The following is a 19,524-nucleotide window of genomic DNA, read 5'->3' as shown; positions in this document are numbered from 1 at the left end:
TCCTTCCTGGTCTAAAGACGAGGACAAGTCTGGGACTTGACTGGGCCTGGTGGCCATGTCCTCTATATTCCTGGAATTGTTGTAGTCCCAGCAGTGAGATTGCAATGCTGCTGTGCCTGTTAGATCTGCCGGTCAGTCAGACTGGCCTCACCCACTTCCTGTGGTATTTAGCCCAGTGTGTCGTCTCATTCGCAAAAATGACTGGAACAGAGAAAGGCAGGAACTTGTCATATTGTTGGTATCTGCCAGTCAGTAGGCATTTGGAGTGTTATCGGATCAGCTGTTGTTTTGTGTTAACGGCAGAGTCATTGTTAGCCACTAATCTCTCTCAAAAACTATTCCATAGTTTTTGTCAACTGAGCAGTGTCAACTGTTACCAGATTTTTTGATTTTCCACTATGCTTTGGGTGGCACAGATGACCGTTTGTGGGAAGTGATGTGTAACTAAAATTTCTGTCTCACTAGATAAAGTCGCAGTTGATTCTGAAGGCTGAAGCTAAATCTAATCGGCTGATGTGGGCAGGTTTGGCATTTATGTCGACTCAAGCTGGAGCACTGGCTTGGTTAACTTGGTGGGTCTACTCCTGGGATATAATGGAGCCAGTCACTTACTTCATCACATATGGGAGCTCCATGGCTTTTTATGCGTACTTCCTCCTCACACGCCAGGTAATCATTGAATTAGAAGTGCACACTTTCCTAAATCTCTGTATATTAATGTCAAAGCATTCTGAAAAAAAAACAGTCAGGATTGTTGCAGTACAGGAGGAGGCTATTTAAGCAGTCATGTGCTGATACTCCATATCAGCAACATTCCTACAGTTCTGGCTTCTCACTGCCTTCTTCCCAGCTTCTCCATGGAACCCTACACCTTTCTTTTCCAATAACATCATCTGGCGTCATTGCTTCTTTGTACATCACTTGAAATTTTTGGTTTTGGCCTTTTGATTCTCAATCCTTTCACCACTAGAACATTTCTCACAATCTACTCTGTCCAAGTGCCTTCTGAATTTTGAATACCTCGATCAAAGCTCCTTTCAACCTCTTTGGTTTCTGTTCGAGGTTAGCATGTCTTGCTTCTCTTCAACCTTTAATAAAGCTGGGGAAACTGTTTGCTTTATTAAACATCCTGTCAATGTGCACTGTCACCATCAATGATTTATACGCAAGTACACAGCCCCGAGCTTCCAATTACCATCAGAACACATTGTCCAATGGTAATAGTATGAAATATCACTCACATACCTGTCTGTGTTATTTATGCCACGAGGCCTGTCTCACAAGCTGCCGTCTAGGCTTTGCAGATAAATGAGGTGAAGCCTCGATTTCCCCCACACCATTATAACACTAGAGGAGTTGGGAATCGTCCTTCAGGGCAACAGCAAATAGCACAGGGATGTACACTGCAAGATAAATCTCATGAAACTTGTCTGTGGCCTTTTTAAGGTATTAAATAGCTCTTTATTGTCCCTTCTGTTTCCTTTAAATATTTAATGTTATCCTGATTATATTATTATAAAGTGTAATGATATTTTAGTTTCTACTACAGATTTAATGTCTGTATTTAATAATTCTAAGTACAACTTTGCTTATTTTCCATAATGTTAAATATTGTTTAATGATCTGGTGAATGAGTATAGGGACTGAAATAGTGGGTAGGAGGGATAGGGTGGTAGGTAGGTGGAGTGGCAGATGGGTGAGGACTTACAGTGGTGGGTTAGGGCTTAGGGTACATCAGGGTTGGGTAAGAGACATATGAATGCCGTCAGGGTGGGGGCAAGTCGAGTTGGAGGTGTGGGTGGGTGATGTTGTGTAGAGGGAGTTAGGTTGATGGGAGGGAGGGTAGAATTGCTTAGAACGGTTCAGTGGGAGGGAGGAAATGTGTGTGGTTGAGTGGTGGGCCATGGGGTAGTCAGGGCTGGCATTAGAGGGCTGGCTATTCTTACATTGTCAAGGGTCCAGGATGGCAGATGAAGCGATGGTCAGTGATGAAATTAGGGTGTCAATTCAATAGTTCCCTGGGGGCTAGGGAAGATTCTAACACCTTCAACCTTTCCCAGGTAACTATTAAGCTAAGCAAATCCCAATTATCCAAAGTCTCTGACTCTTTGCTCAGTGTTGGATAGGTTGTTGGAGATTCCACGTACCAGATAATTAACTATCAGGACTTCGACTTCCTGAAAAGTTCTCACCAAGTCAGCTGCCTTGGGATTTCCACATGGTCCTCACAAGTAACTTCTGACTATGCCACTGCAACAATCATCTTCCTATCAGATCATCTGGACCATATATCTCGGTGTCTTTGTACCTGCACCACCTTTCAACCTGTAGTATTATTTATCATTGTTTTCCTTTATTCTTCCTACCAAAATGGATCACTTCATTCTTAATAGAGCTATATCTTTTATGTCCTTATATTTCAGTCCTGGTTATAAGTTTCACAACAACAATCCATATTCACCAAGGAGAAGAATGTGAATTTTTAGAAAGGTGTACCTCGATATTCCAGGGCACGTCAGTATTAACAAAGAGGTGGTATTGGGAATCTTGAAAAACATGAAAGTAGATAAGCCCATAGGACCTGATGGGATCTATCCAAGGATACTGAGGAAGGCAAGGGAGAAGACTGCTAGGGCCTTGACATATATCTTTGTATCTTCCTTAGCCACTGCTGAGGTCCCAGTAAACTGGAGAATAGCCACTGTTGTTGCTTTGTCTAAGATTGGCAACAGAGATAATCTAGGAAATTACAGGCCGTGAGCCTTAACATTGGCAGAAAGGAAATTATTGGAGAAGATTTTTTAGAAGAGGGATTTACTCACATTTGAAAAAGAACAGACTTATTAGGGATGGTCAACATGGTTTTGTGTGGGACAGGTTCTGCCTCATAAATTTGATTGAGTTTTTTGAGGAAGTGATGAAGAAGATTGAGGTTAGAGCAGTAGATATTGTCTCCATAGATTTTACTAAAGCATTTCACAAGGTGTCTCATGGTAGGCTAATCCAGAAGAATAAGTCACACATGATCTGTGGTGAGGTGGTAAGTTGGATACAAAATTGGCTTGGTTGGAAAAGACAAAGGATAGTTGAGGAGTGGTGTGTTTTCCTGACTGGAAGGCTGTGATTAGTGGTGTTCTGCAAGGATCGGTGCTGGGACCTCTGTTGTTTGTCATGTACATTTTCATTCAAATCATTTATATATATGGTCTAAAAAATAAATTTGCAGATGGCATGAAAATTGGTGGCGTTGCCGATTGTAAGGAAATTTGTCAAAGGATACAGCAGGATATAGATCAGTGGAAAAGTTGGGCAGAGAAATGGCAAATGAAGTTTAATCTGGCCAAATGTGAGGTGATGAGGTGATACATTTTGGGAGGTCAAATGCAAGAGGAAAGTATACAGTAAATGGCAGGACCCCTAGGAGCATTGAAATACAGAGGAATCTTGTGGTCTATTACTCTCTGAAAGCGGTCACACAAGTGAATGAGGTAAATAAGGAAAAGTCATGTTTGCCTTCATTGGTCAGTGCATTGAGTATAAAGCATGTCATAACTGTATTAGACTTTAGTTGGAGTACTGTGTGTAGTTCTGATCGCCACACTATAGGAAGGATGGTGGAGGTTTTGGAGATTTACCAGGATATTGCCTGGGTTTGAGTGTTTTAGCTAGGACAGAGGTTGGACAGACTTGGATTATTTTCACTAGCATGTTGGAGACTGAGGCATGGCCAGATAGAAGTATGTACAATTATTTAAGGCATGGATGGGCTGGTTAGTCCAAGTCTTTTTCCCAGGTTAGAAATGTCCAATACCAGGAGACATAGGTTTAAAGTGAGAGGTGATAAGTTTAAAGGAGATACACAAGGCAAATATTTTATGTAGAGGATGGTAGGTGCCTGGAAAACACTGCCAGGGGAGGTGGTTAAAGCAGATACAGTAGTATTGTTTTAAGAGACATGTGGACAAACACATGAACAGGCAGGGAGTAGAGGGATTGGGACCATACACAAGAAGATGGGATTAGTTTAGAATATTATAATAATCGCAATAGCCAGTCCCTGTGCTGAACTTTTCTTTCAATAGGGTTCACCATCTCAAGAACCAGCCCTTTCCCTCATTTTTTTAATGCATAAATCTGGTATGAATTGTGAAATATGCAATGGTAGACCAGACGGAAATTATTTAAAGATAAACAACACAGTTGTTTTTAGTCTTTACCATTGAAGCAAATTTGAGGAAATAAATCCCATTTCAATCAGTTGGGGAAACAGAATCATAATTCAGTCTTCTGGTGTCAGTTATACTGGGTGGACATCAATGCGTAGTGATTGAGTCGTTGTGTCAAGGGATGTGATGTAGAGTTAGTACAGAATACTAAGAGGCCATTCAACACATCTAGCCCCTAATGGTTGTGTCAGTCAGTTAGTCCAAGTCCTAACTTGGCTCTGATCCAATAACCCTGTTACTTTATTTACTTCTGATTTGCACAAGCATAAGAAGAGAATTCAGATTATTAATACTCACTCTTTAAAAGGTTCAGCCTTGCACCCCTCAGCATCTCTTTCCCAAAATTTTAAATCTACAGCCTCTAGTCCTTGCATCATCTTCCGACATCTTGTCTTTTCCCGGATCGATTAAACCTGTGGTAATCTTGTACAGTTCTGTCAAATGACCATTGAACCTGCTTTGCTCAAAGGAGTGCAACTTCTCCAAGCCTTTTTGCTGCCAACATTCCCTCTAAACTGCACAGCCACTGGGATGCGCTGTGCATCGTTAATGAGTGTGCTGCCTTTGGATATCCGTACCGTACATGAATCTTGGTAATCTACACAGCAGCAAGAAAGGCTACAGGGAATGTTACCCACTATCTCCACCCCAACTTCCCTTAGCAATCTCAGATGAAAGCTGTCTGTACATGAAGGCTTATCAACTCTGAACACAGCCTTTCTGGTAATCTTTCCTTTCAATTTTTAGCACCTTCTTATCTTGTAAGATATTCCAATACAAAGTACTCATCAAGTATTCTAGCCTTGCACTGCACCTCTAAGAATATATCACTTACCTTGTTCCACACAAACTGCACACTATCTCTTACCACTTGCTTTACAAGATACTGGAAAACTTTTGAATTCCCTTTTAAATGAATTGCCATTCTATTCTTATAAACTCTCTTTCTCCATTTCACTTTCATCTTCACTTCTCTTCTCACTTATTGTGTTTGGTCTGGTTCTTGTCTAAAAGATCCCCAGTATAAACCATTGAAGTGTCTGCTAACACCAGTGGTATAATGATAAATTCCAACTGTACATGTTCACCTCCCTTTCTTCGCAGGCTGCACAGGTACATATGTAAAGCTGATTTCAAAACTTAAATAAAAATCTACTTTTTTTTCTCTTCCTTAATTTTTCTTTCTTTTTATTTTATATTTTAGGTTTTAAACAGTCTTGGTTACAATTTAATTCTGAGATTTTTGCACTATGCCAATGCTCTAGGGAGTCAGCAAACACAGCCATTAATCATACAGCTCCTTTTCTTTCCTTACATGTTCTGTTTTACTATTATCAAAGGAGTTTTGACTTTGGTTCTCCCACCATTTGCTTTATTTGAAATGTATTAGCCTGATCCTGAAATCTGTCTTCCTTCTAGATCACTATTGTTCTGTCACTGTTTTCTGCCTCAAATCTTTACTTTCATTTTATTTTGGATAAACTCCTTATAACCCTATTTAAGTTTGCTGTTTCCAAATCCAGAAATTCTGCTTTAGATTGTTCCTTGCTCTTCACCAAAAATCTAAACCTTATGGTTTTTCTTGCTGCTACTGACACTTGGTTCACTTCCTTCCCAGCACCAGATCCATCAATGACTCCTTTCTAGTCAGGCTGAAAGCACAGTGATCAAGGAAGTTCTCCAGAAGACATTTCAAGAATTCATACATTTGGAATAAATTCTCTCAATATAACTGATGGTTCTTTTACACCCATGATTTCCCTGTAGCCCCATGTTCTAATTATCCTATTCACCTGCCCTGCCACTTTCAGGAATTTGTGGACTAACACCTCTAGATCTGTCTGTTCCTCTGAAGTTCTGGATACGAATGATGACGTTGTGGATCCAGTCGTGGTAATACCATTGAACATAAAGAGACGATTAGATTTTCTCTTGTTCAAAATGGTCACTGTCTGGTATTTATGTGGTTTGGTACTTACCACCTTTCAACCAAAGTCTGGCTATTATCCAGGTCTTGATGCACGTGGACACAGACCTCTGCAGTATCTGAGGAGTTGCCAGGAATGCTGAATTTTTGCAATCATCAGTGAACATCCCCACTTCTGTACATTTTTCAATCAACCTTTTCAGATGTGTTATGGCACACTTCTAGTGCAGGTGGAACATGAGCCCGGCCCTTCTGGCTCAAAGAGCTCTACGTCCCCACTTCTGACTTTATGATGGAAGGAAGGTTGTGATGAAGCAGTTGCATATGGTTGGGTCCAGGAAAGTACCTGAGGAAGTCCTGCAGAGCTGAGATGACTGAACTCCAACAAACGTAACCATTTTTCTTTGAACCAGATTGCCCCCAATTAACATTGACTGCAATTTTGCTGGAGGTCCTTGATGCCACACTGTGCCAAATGTGGCCTTTATGTCAAGGGCAGTTACTGTCCCTCACCTTTTATCCAGGACTATAATCAAGTCACGAGCTGAGTAACTGAGGGAATCCAGAGGATCAATGAGCAGATTATTGCTGAATTACTCAACAGTATTGTCAAGAACCCCTTCCATCATTTTGCTGCTAATCAAGAATAGACTGATCAGACAGGAAATGGGCTTGTCCTACTTTTTGAGAACAGTACATACCTGGACAACATGCCACGTTAAAGGATAAGTGCTAGTGTTGTAGTTAAACTGGAACATTTGGACTCGGGATGGGCAAATTCTGGAACATGAGTTTTCAGTATTATTTCTGAAGAGTGGAAGGCCCACAGCCTTAGTGTTAACCAGTAGCTTCATCTGTTTCTTAATATTTCTAGAGTGAATCAAATTGGCTGAAGACAGGCATAACAGGTACTTCAGGAAAAGGCCAAGATTATGCACTTGGCGCATCTGACTGAAGATGGCTACACAGATGCTTCAACTTTGTTTTTGAACATATAAACTGGGGTTCCCCATCATTGAAGATGGGGATATTTGTTAGCTGTCTAACTGCCCACTACAATTCACAATTGGACGCGACAGGAGTGCTGAGCTTAAATCCGATCCATAGTTTGTGGGATTGTTCAGCTCTAACGCAGATTGGTTCTGCTCAGGAGGGTGCCAAGTAGCCCGACGCTGCAACTTCACCAGGTTGACACCTCATTTTTAGGTTTACTTGGTGCTGCTCCCTGCATGCCCTCCTGCACTCGGCATTGAATCAGGGTTGATTCCCTGGTTCGATGATATTGGGAAGGTGAGGGAATATGCTGACCCATGACAGATTGTGGTTGAGTACAATTTGTGTTGCTAACAGCACACAGCAACTCATGGACACTGTTTTTGGGTGTCAGGTCTGTTTGTGATCTGTCCCAGGTAGATGGTGGTGGTCACTCCTGTGACAGGTAGATTGGTCAGAATGAGGTCAAGGTATGTTTTTGCCACCAACAGGGTACACTTGGTGACGGAGGTTTCTGTACTTATGATCGACCTGATCTCATGTGACTTTGTGGGGTCGGGAATCAATGTTGTAGAGGGCAACTCCCTCCCAGCTGCTTATTGCTGTGTCAACATCCCTGATCGGCTGAATCCTGGCATCTAATCAGTAGGTGGGATAGGAGATCTGAAAGCAAGAATTATTTGTTTCAAGTAAGAAAAGGGTGGTCAGACTCTGATGTCTAAACACAATGCTAAATGACTGAGCAAGGTGAGTGAGCTGTATATGCATTTCTTATACCAACAGTAGTCTTCTACTTCCTTAATTAGTACACACTGGGCTGATTCTGGGCCCTGTGGCAGATGGAAGGTCATAGAGATTTTCATTTCAAATGTCATGATCGGAGGATCGTGCCTTTTCAGCATGGCTCCTCAGAGAATATTGCATCAGCTCAGAATTTTCAGCAAACATTTTAGCTTGTAACACAAGTGACCAATACCTACCAGAACAGTCCAGGGTCTGTAACTCGATGGGGATTTATATCATCTTAAAAAAGAATTCAAGTGTGATAATGAGATGGCAGGTATTGCTCTGTCAGTAAAGGGATGTTAATTGGTGTCAGTGTTGTATCTAGTTTATTAAATAGTGTCTCATTCCTTTAGGATTGCGTTTATCCTGATATAAAAGACAGACAGTTCCTGCACTACTTTCATCGCGGAGCCAAAAGGAACAGCTTTGATATACAGAAATACAACAAAATCAAGGAGGAGATGGCGGAGGTCAGATAGCACCAAGTTCAAAAAAATCAACTGTGTGAGAGAATTTCATGATCAATGTTATTTAAGAATACCTCAGCATCACCGACTATGATAATTTCATATGGACCTAGTGGGAGAACATCTCAAAGGAATAAGGCCTACCAACCAGGACTACGTTATAGTCTCTGTAACCATAACTATTGTATCAGTGTAGCTTACGCTTTGTTTGCTAACATGCAATGAACGACATCTCCAAACTACAACAAAAGCTTCAGTCATGCTAGACTAGCAAGTAGTTTTCATTCACCACACCAGATCAAGTAGGCCCTGTAGGTATTTACAGGAGATTGATAACCTTGTGGCAAGGTTCAAAAAGGCAGAATCTACAGTCCATAGTGAAAACATTTCAACCTGGTAGATGCATTGCAGAGGGAAAATTATTAAATTCCCACAGCTGACCAATTTGTCAATCCAAACCAGTTACAGACTACGTCGGGTACCAACGATTAGCGTTTCCTCTAATTTTCTGTCTCCCCACATGAGTCTCTGATGTCAGTGCACAACAGCTACTTCTAGAACTGAAAGTCAGGTGCTGTGTTTAACATGTAAACACCAGTCACTGTGTGGCTCTACTGGAATGGCTGAGCACACACACAGCTTAGAGGGAACTGGCAGTGACCTGTAGAAGCTCTCCAACTCATCATTCAAATCCCATTTTAAAATTTTCCTTAAAACCCACCTTGCTTACGAAGCTTTTAGTTACCCCTCCTGACCTCTCTTTTAGCTCACCATTTCATTCTTACCTGTTTACAATGCTATGAATTGTTTTCTTTGTTAAAACTATAATATTAATGCTAGTTGCTGAGGTTTGTTGATCTAGTGATGTTTCTTTTTCCTTTCAAAGGTGGAAAAGAACCTCCAGCGTCTGCGTGACCCTTTGCATTTGCATCTTCCAATCGAGCCACTAAACAGCAAAAACTAAAACTGTAGCTGATTGGAATAAACTTGAAAGTCATGCTTCACAATGACTCAACCAATGCAACATTTCAATCGGATCAGAACGCCTACAAGCACGTGTTCACCTATAAGTTTGTTCTTTTAAAATGGAATTTATTTTTGTATAATACCCTTTTTGCAATTTTGCGGCATTCTGAGATTGAAGTGCCTATGAATCTATCTAGTTTAAACTCCGCTGTTCCTATTGTCATCCCTACCATCCATTACCTTGTTCCTGATTCCACTACTTTATTACAAAGCCGACAGTTATCTTACACAGGAACATTCATATTATGAATATGATTCAGTATGTAAATTTTGAAAGTTGCAACTGCATTAGGTAGATGGCAAGATAATTTGGTGTAGCAAATTGTCACAACCTACAGCTTTAATGCTGGAATCTTACTTATAAAAATGCATTTCTTCTAAAGGGAAGGCCAAGACTATTGTAAAATTCCAAATAGACTGGTTGATATACTAACTCATGCACAAACATGACTAATTGGTGAAGGGTTTAGCAGTTTTTTTTGTAGCAGGAAGAGTCATTTTTATTTTAGGTGAAGCAGTTTACAGAAAACGTATCGAGTACTTGCATGTGTGTTCCGTCTGGTGGGATGGGGTGCACGTTAGAGAGTTGTCATATGTTCATTCTTGTTGAAATCTGGGAAACAGCACAAGCACCTTAATGTTTGCTTTTCCTCTACGCACCTAGTTTTTGTACCAATGGACAATCCAGCAGGCTTAGGCTGCTCATTTGTATCATTTTACTGTGGGGAAACATTACTGAATATGATTTGTCATGAATTACCTTTCGAATAGAGCCAAAAGACTCACTGGGGGTAGAATTTGAAAGACAGACTCCTGTCTCACCGTTTTGTTTAAGATTTAAAAACAACTGAAAACATCATTGGTAACATACAAAATTAATGAAGAAAGTTCACTTCTAGATTTTCTCTTGCTTTTTCCATACTGTCACCTTGATACTGTATTTTCAGAACTGGTACTAAAGATGACATGTAAAGGCAGTATTATTTGTTCTAACATAATGCATAGTATTTATACTTCACTCCTCAATCATGATTATTTTCCCTTGCCAAATCTGCTACAGGTTTTTAAATCTATTAGAAATAATTTTCTCCCCGTTGGGACTGAAAGAATTTGGTTTCAAAAATCAACCTACGTGCCCCTCTTGATGTATTCAATCGCTTCAGACCTCATTGCCAAGCTTCTAAAAAGGAATTGCTTAGTTTGCTGGGGTTTTTTTCAAGCTTCATGTTTTCTTGGTAGATAGCAGGTTTATGGTACTTATCAGTATCTTATTTTCTCCTCCCACCACCACCTCAAGCTACCTGTGGGACATATGGATTGTGAACTTTTTCCTGTCTCCAATTTCACCCTTTAGCTTCTAGTTTGAAGATACTTTATTTTTAGTTAGTTATTTTCCTTTGATTCAACCAACATCCAAAGGATGAATTTTCACATGAATATAAAAGGCATGGTCATTCCATGTTAAAACATGAGCTGTTGACTTATTCCATTACTGCCTCAAACATGTTTGCCTGGCCAAGTAAACTAGTTTGGCATTCTAAGTGACCAACACCATGTAGGTTGCTTGTGTGGTCAATAATGATAGAGTTGAGGTGATGGACTTTAGAAGATTTTCTTAAAATTCTCAGAACACAGACATTATCACTATGTAATTATGACATCTGCAGCTCATAATGCAGAATTATTGTTTGATGACTGGTGTACTCAGTTTCTCAAACTTAAAAACTAATACAATAATCTGTGTTTAGTACAGTTCAGAAAAAGGTATCAGGTGGATTGAAATGACCTGAAAATGACTGATCTGCTTTAGTTTTTAATTAACATTGCACTATAGAGGAATGTACTGTTTCCTAATACGTTATGTTTAGTCTTGGAAATACTGTTATTCTCTCCCATTGTCAGCAGGTGTTGAATGTGCATCTTTCATTTCACTGGCATATGCAGCATGAGTCCTAATTGTAACCCTATCTCTCAATGTTGATTTTGTAATATAATTATGAAATATAATTTTTGCTTGTGTACTTCAAATACAGAATGGCTGTATTTTTCAATAGATCTTACCCAGTGGCAGGTGAAGGAAGATGACATTCAACGCTGCAGCACTGAGCTTATGTTTGGTTTCACATTATTTGCAAGGAAACCAAATTATGGCTATTTTAATGGCATCTTGGTTTTTGTTTGCTTGCTTTGCAGACTTTGACCAAAATTGCATTTCTCCTCTTCATTATCCCCATTAACTTGTATCTATTTGATCCTCACCAGTTCCCTTGTCTGAAAAAAATTGATTTCATTCATGTTAGAGTGTATTTCACTCATATCTGCAAATGTAATTAGATCATTAACATCCTCTGCTTGTTTTATCTGTCTATATTTGGAAGATTAAATAAAAAAAGTCAGTCATACATAACATTACACAATTTGAGTGGTACTTTCCCAAAATATAAATCAATCAACATGTTTAAATAAAGAAAAAAATTAGCTATATTGCAGCTTGGCAAAGGTTTAGGCTCCTAGCAGCACAGCTTTCAATTGGTGCAAAGAACTTGTTTAGATTTACATCTTTGATTTGTCTGAGACTGGATAGACTATTATCCAGCTCTTAAAAATAAATCAAGCAAACAGCAACCACAAACATTCAAGTAGTGGTTTACATAATTTGCCTTGTTCAGTGTTTAGGTCACAATATTTATGGGAACAGTAAGTTAAATACAGTAAGCTCAAAACTTTAGGGAAGCTGGTTTTAATAGAAAAATCTATAGTGAAATTCTGTCAACCTTATCAGGATGACCATCTTTTGATTGATTAAGCTGAAATTAAACCCTTATTTGTAAACCAGATGCTTTCAATTGACTTTTTGAAGAAACATAACACCCTTCTGCTCAGAACTTTGCTTGCTACAGACCCATTTTAACCACCTGGTCACAGGGAACCCTTTATCTTGCTGGTATCTTGTTTACAACCCCTTCCTGCTCTCATCACTCCCTAAATTTTGGTTTCCTAAAATCTCTAAGTTAGGGGTCTAGAGATAAAGGTCAACAGTTGGCAGATCAGCAAGAAATCTTCTCCCAAAATAATTGGGGGGGGGGGGGGGGGGGAGAGAATGTAAGAGAAGACAACAGATACAATGTATTCTTGTGATGTTCAATTTGATGATTTTAATCTTCCACAACTAAAGATTTAAATACACAACCAACCAATCTGTTGCTTTTACTGAAGCGTGTGAATACAGTAATTAAGACTATCCAACAAAAAAAAGAGTTGAATTTAAAATTAGAACACTTACATAATTAGCAGGAGTGAAAATACATACAGTTCACAGCTATAGTCAAAACTGTTGCTCATTTTCTTAGTTTATACAACATGATTGAACAAAATAAAAACATCGTCCCTGAAAACCTTCCAGTTTAAAGTTTTGACTAATATTTGCTACAAATGTTCTTAAGCTTCAAGAAACAGTGAGAAGGAAAAGTTAACCTGAGGTTCAGCACCAAGTAACTGTACAATGATTTTCTGGAGAACATGTGTTACTGGTAGGTTCACATCATGATTACTTACTTTCCCAGTGACATGAAAGAGCTGGTGCTATATGCTGGGAGGAAGGAAATAATGGAATACATCAGACGTAAGAAAACACCTTAAAATTTGACAGTTAAAAGTCATCAGATGCATTCAAAGATGGACATTAACATACAATCATGACAGCTATGGTCAGTATATAAAACTGAATTTTTTAAAAAAAGTTGCCCTTCACCCCAGTAATTCCGAAGTACAGAAGAGAGTTTTTTTTTAGTCAAGTAAAGAAATAGCAGTTTACAAAATTCTATAACTGACTAAAAAGTGAGATTGGTTTTGTTCTTTAAAACAAAATTGGACATTTTAACTAACATGATTGGAAAGAAGGATAAAGAACTTAATCTTTGGTTAGCCCTTTTTTGTGAATAATTTAGGGAGTTTCTTGGGATTGCATGACAACATAGTAAATCTCATTTAAGGTCAATATATTTTGACCTCAACTACTGAGTTTGGAAATGTACATGTACTACTCCTATTGTGTACAGAACCAATTTTGCAAGAATATAGTTCTAACAGCTCAAAATTGGGAATTTGCTTTCTTTACAAGGGAGATGGAGGCTACACCAAAATAAACAAAGCTGTTATGCAGTTTTGGGTTTAAAATATAATTTCTTTGTTAGCATTGATGCAAAGCAAGGAACTTGCTTCTTTCCTAATGCATCACGATCAGCACATCTTTCCACACTGCGTTGTGACACCTTCCTGTTCACCAATGTAAGAAACTCAGTGAACTCAAGTTGAGCACCCTGGCTCTCAAGCAACGTGCAGAAGTCCTGGATGTACCAGGAGCCATTTACAGTTTCTCGATGAGAGTAGAAACCTATGGTAAGAAGAAAATATTTGGAATATTGAGGCTGAACAAAATTTGTTGTAAAGAATTTTAAACATCTTACTTCTTGATTGCATTTTAAAACAGGTTGTTGAAGTTTTTGTGGATGTAATAAAACCTCCATAGGCACTTCACAAACATTTTGAAACAGTAACTTGGCTGAGCCACAGAAAGTATCGCAGATAACAAAACATTATAACAGAGGCAAGCTAAAACTGTTTTTTTTTAAAAAAAGGAAAAAGTAGTAGAGAGAGATTTCAGGAAGAATTTAGAGCTCATGACCTAGACAGACAAAAAAAGTACAGCAACCACTGGTGGAATAATTACAATCAGATGTTCAGACAGCAAGAAAAGTAGTTAAGAGATTAGGGAAGGGAATTTTAAAGTAGGATGAGAATTTAAAGAGGCTTTGCTTAAGCAGGAGCTAGTATAGGTCTGCAGGCAAACGGATATGGGGTGATTGGAATTTGAAATGGGTTCAACATTTTGTACAAAGCCTGAAGAGACAAAATGTGGAGCAAGGCCAAAAAAAAATGAATAGTTTCTGCTCTATGTAGATAATCACAGTAGATTAGCGAGTTGAGAAGATTTGTAGCTCAGGTAGAGGTCCTGGATGTGAGTTTGCTCGCTGAGCTGGAAGGTTAGTTTTCAGACATTTCGTCATCATCATGTGAGCCTCCGACGAAGCGCTGGTGTTATGTCCCGCTTTCTATTTATCTGGTTAGGTTTCCTTGGGTTGGTGATGTCATTTCCTGTTCTTTTTCTCAGGGGATGGTAGATTGGCTCCAAATCAATGTGTTTGTTGATGGAGTTCCGGTTGGAATGCTATGCTTCTAGGAATTCTCGTGCGTGTCTCCGTTTGGCTTGTCCTAGGATGGATGTGTTGTCCCAATCAAAGTGATGTCCTTCCTCATCTGTACGTAAGGATACGAGTGATACGACATGACCCACTATCACTTGAATCCTTACGTACAGATGAGGAAGGACACCACTTTGATTGGGACAACACATCCATCCTAGGACAAGCCAAACGGAGACACGCACGAGAATTCCTAGAAGCATAGCATTCCAACCGGAACTCCATCAACAAACACATTGGCTCCAAATCAATGTGTTTGTTGATGGAGTTCCGGTTGGAATGCTATGCTTCTAGGAATTCTCGTGCGTGTCTCCGTTTGGCTTGTCCTAGGATGGATGTGTTGTCCCAATCAAAGTGGTGTCCTTCCTCATCTGTACGTAAGGATTCAAGTGATAGTGGGTCATGTCGTATCACTCGTATCCTTACGTACAGATGAGGAAGGACATCACTTTGATTGGGACAACACATCCATCCTAGGACAAGCCAAACGGAGACACGCACGAGAATTCCTAGAAGCATAGCATTCCAACCGGAACTCCATCAACAAACACATTGATTTGGAGCCAATCTACCATCCCCTGAGAAAAAGAACAGGAAATGACATCACCAACCCAAGGAAACCTAACCAGATAAATAGAAAGCGGGACATAACACCAGCGCTTCGTCGGAGGCTCACTGATGATGTTACCTAGAATGGTGACAAAACATCTGAAAACGAACCTTCCAGCTCAGCGAGCAAATTCATATCCAGAACAGTAGATTAGGGCAAAGAGCTTCCTTTGTATTTTGTGGCTAGTTCTCACTCATCTTTGGAAATTCTATCAGAGGTGATCAAAGTGTACACACAGTCTTTCACTACCTTGCTTTACCATTTGACCTAACCTCCTTTGAATAGAAAAGTAATGTCATGTCTAATCATTGATAATGTTGTACTGTAGCAGGAGGACACAAGCTTATGCACCCATTTCTCCATAGCTCTAATGCTGTATAACTTTTTCTAAAGTTGATTTGTTGTATTTCTGTACTGATGAGTACAAACAGCTCTATTGATAGTGACATTTAAGTTTTGTAAATCAAAGCAATTATATAAGAGGTAAAACTGTAGACAGCATGCAGAATAATTCTCAGGTTAGATCTTATGATAATAAAACTACTCTCACCGCAGTTAACAAAATCTAAGCTTACTTGTACAGTGGTGTTTTTTTCTGGATGGGGAAATCAACAAAGATTTGCACCTTTAATTAGAGACTGGGGAAAAGATTACATCCCATCATGAAATTCTATATAAAGCTTGCAGAAAGGCAGATGGGAGAAAAATGACATGACTCAATACAGTTTAATATTCTTGACAGAGAAACCAGGAGCAGTTTTTGTTCATCTTAGGGTGACACAGTGGTTCAATGGTTAGCATGGCTGCTTCACAACACCAGGGACCTAGATTCAATTCCACCCTCGAGCGACTGTGTGGAGTTTGCACATTCTTCCCATGTCTGCATGGGTTTCCTCCCACAGTCCAAAGATGTGCAGGTTAGGTGGACTGGCTAAGCTAAATTATCTGTAGTGTTCAGGGGTCTGTAGATTAGGTGGGTAAAAAGGGGATGGGTCTGGGTGGGATGCACCAAGGGTTGGTGCGGACTTGTTGAGCCAAAAGGCCTGTTCCCACACTGTAGGGGTGCTTCTAATTATGGGAAGACAAATTCCAACTTATTTGTAGGGGTTGAATAAGTGAGAAATCATCTATTTTGTGCTAAATGAATTTTACCAACACTGCTATACTATATTACCTTCAGCTACTGAATAGCACATAATGAAATCTGCACCAGCAGGTAATGTAGGCATGGTTCCTGCATCAACAACCACTTCATTCACTACAGGCTGTTTTGCATCTACTTCATCCTTGGGCATTACTGGCTCATCATGTTTGTCTCCTCTGCAGGCCTGAAATCATAAATATCAATGATATTCATACTATTTAAAATAACTGAGTAATATTCAAAAAAGGTATTTACCAAGAGGGAGGCCATTTAGCTCAATTTAGTTCATTAGAAATATCCTAAAATACCTGCATTATTTCTCACTTGCAGCATTTTTACCTCTACTACTTCAGCTACAATTCATTCCATATATTGGTCACTGATTTAAGTCTTGTACTGTCCCTTTGCTAGTTTGAAGCCACATCCTTCACTTTTGCCAAAGCAAAACTTTTGCAGAAGACAAAGAGACTGCACTACTACAGTCAGATGTACGGCATGGAAATTGCATCCATCTTTGAATTAATTGAATGATTTTGTTACTTGCATTTAACAAGTAAACACAATGGAAAGTATAATGTCACCATGCTCCAGACAGAAGATAAGGATACAAGACAAAATGAAGATAATGCTTAAATATAATATAAATGAAATGAATGGGTGGAAATGTGACTCATATTTGGAAATGTGCTGTTACCTGACAGGAGCACAAAATTGGAAACAGACCCTTAATTTATGACCTTAATTCAAATTAAGATCGCTTCAAATATTCTTTCATCATCCTCCCCCACCAACCACAACCAAGACTAAAATGTCAAAATGCTATCAATTTTTTTTCCTATAACTCAGACCCGTACTATTAGGGGTTTGCCTCATGGTTTACTTTGCAATACCTCCTTAGTTTAAAAGTTTCTCCGTATCCTCTATGTGGACATTCTGTTCTTGTGGTCTGAAGAAAGCACAATCCCAGCTGCTTGGCCTGCTGTGTTCATCCAGCCTCACATTTTATTATCTTACAATCCCAGTTTAGTTGTAATTAGTACATTGTCTACGCAGCTCAGTGCTATTAATTGACTATTGTCTTACATTCAATATTGAATGTAAGACTTACAATTTCTCCCAATGTCATCCTTAAACTATGCCAATGTCATTCATGGTATACATATTCCTTTCTATGTATAGTCTATCTGTATTAAAAGTTTCCTATGCTCACAAGATGAAGTGCATCATGTCTGGCTTAAACGATGGAATTTACAAATTGAAAGATTAGATAAAGTTACTTTAAAAATTACATGTCTGTGACATCTACAATAACAGTTAGTGATTTTTAATGTTGCAATCTTATATGCATGTTATCAGTGTCATTACTGCACATCCAAAAGATAATCTGTTTCTTTAACGAAAACCTCACTATATATTTATTAAAATCTAGTCCAAGGGTCATTTGTTAATGAAAGTACCTATTCAGAATGCTATACTACACTAAAAACAGCAAGGATCAGCTTCCAGTGTGCGTACTGTCTCAGTATACTGTTCAAAGATGTACACAGCCCTGGCACCATATAACACCCCCCAAAAAAAAAAACTCCTCAGCCTACACCCAATACTTCACCACCATGACTGAGGATGCAGGTTGGGGCAAAGCTGCAGATGCTGAATCATTTTGACAGTCCTCTTCATTTGAAAGACTACACCCATAAGTCAAGGACAAATTGCCCAAGTTTACTTGTTGACAGGTACCTAGAGAATCATCAGTGTGGGCTCCCACTCAGCCATTTTGACTAAGCCAAACCTCTGGTTTCCAAAACAAGTGGGCAGCCTGAAACTCATTGTGCCATTGCTGCCTCAATTGTGGCAAGCAGCTCAGCATTTAGTGCTGTAGGGATTGAAAATACCATGCTAAGTGGCATGATAAGCAAAACATCTCATCACTATTTTTGAAAACTTCATTTATTACTCTCAAGAGACAGTATCAGGCTCGCCACAATGTCCTAAATTTATAATACTAGAAGTAGAGATTACATTTTCTTGGTGTTAACTAGTAGGACAGCAAAATTGAACAGATATGCTTACAAAAAGGTGATTGTGGACTAAGTTATTCAAGTTCTCTTTGTGGAAATAATCACTTTATATGCATGTAGTAACAGTCTCAGTCACCTCTTTCGAGATAAGGTTTATGGATTTTCTGTACAGAAGACCCAAGCCATACAATTAAATTATTTCATAGCAATTATAGATAAAATGCTGAATTATGAAACCGAAGTACTTCAAGAATAAGAGGAGCACAGGCAAACAAACAATTTCCACATTTCACCATTTAAAAAAAACAAGTAGATTCACTCTACCTGAATAATAAATATTTTAGGCTTTCCAACCAGAGAAGGGCATTTGTCACCTCTGAAACGCTCAGTTATTTCTTGCAAGTTTATTTTTGCATCAAAAGCAAAAATGTGATTGTTCTCCCCATGACTAAGAAAGACACATAAAAAGCAGTCCGCGTCAGAGTGATCTGAAGTAGCCACTATGGGAAAACAAAAGAACATATTAAAAGCTCTGAAGTTACCCAAAACCAAGAATAAATTATAGGAGCGTACAATGCATTGAAACTGAACTTTGCAATCAGTCAACAGGTTTACTTTGAGGTGAACTGGTACATTTTTCAAAAGATTTGAGTATTATTCAAATGGCTGAGCCAGTTCGTGGGTATTTCTGGACAGACTAATTCTAAAAAGAGGGGGGTTAGGAAATGCAAATTTTCTAAAAACATTCCTTTGTTCTAGGAGGAGGAGGAGATTCCAAAACACACAGACACATTCTTCAGGCCTCCCTAGATCTCAGGTTCTCCCCTGAATGGCAGATATAGCCCAATTGGGCTATAAAAGTTTGGCTCTACAATATCCACCAGCACTTCTCCTAATGCTAGTTCCTCAAAAGCCTTCAGACCAGTTTATTCACTGAGTCCCAAACAGGACACTGATTCATGTGCACGCCAAGATGAGACATCAATATATTTAGAAGTTGCTCACACAGAGGAGCATTGGCAAAAAACTGGAGGAGCCATTGAGCCTTTATCTGCTGATACTGAAA

General features: G+C 39.1%; 2 protein-coding genes across 4 annotated transcripts in view; one reads left to right on the top strand and one right to left on the bottom strand.

Moving 5' to 3' along the window:
- The window catches only part of LOC125459538 (calcium uniporter protein, mitochondrial-like), a 122,679-nt gene extending 110,847 nt beyond the window's left edge, over positions 1 to 11,832 (top strand). Inside the window, exons 6-8 of one of the 2 annotated variants that reach the window (XM_048546096.2) lie at positions 466 to 669; positions 8,286 to 8,402; positions 9,286 to 11,832. In XM_048546096.2, the coding sequence (XP_048402053.1) occupies positions 466 to 669; positions 8,286 to 8,402; positions 9,286 to 9,363 (399 nt within the window). In that variant the 3' untranslated portion in view covers positions 9,364 to 11,832. The remainder of the gene's footprint in view (positions 1 to 465; positions 670 to 8,285; positions 8,403 to 9,285) is intronic. The other variant, XM_048546104.2, reaches the window with a different exon arrangement.
- Positions 11,833 to 12,554: 722 nt separating this feature from the next.
- The window catches only part of LOC125455351 (caspase-6-like), a 41,011-nt gene continuing 34,041 nt past the window's right edge, over positions 12,555 to 19,524 (bottom strand). For both annotated transcript variants that reach the window (XM_048537145.2, XM_048537154.2), the window contains 3 exons: positions 18,783 to 18,958; positions 16,471 to 16,624; positions 12,555 to 13,818 (listed from right to left, as the gene is read on the bottom strand). In XM_048537145.2, coding sequence (XP_048393102.1) covers positions 13,580 to 13,818; positions 16,471 to 16,624; positions 18,783 to 18,958 — 569 coding nt within the window. In that variant the 3' untranslated portion in view covers positions 12,555 to 13,579. The remainder of the gene's footprint in view (positions 13,819 to 16,470; positions 16,625 to 18,782; positions 18,959 to 19,524) is intronic.

This window comes from Stegostoma tigrinum, chromosome 1, assembly GCF_030684315.1.
Source record: "Stegostoma tigrinum isolate sSteTig4 chromosome 1, sSteTig4.hap1, whole genome shotgun sequence".
NCBI lineage: Eukaryota > Metazoa > Chordata > Chondrichthyes > Orectolobiformes > Stegostomatidae > Stegostoma > Stegostoma tigrinum.
This window is presented reverse-complemented; position numbering and strand designations above follow the sequence as displayed.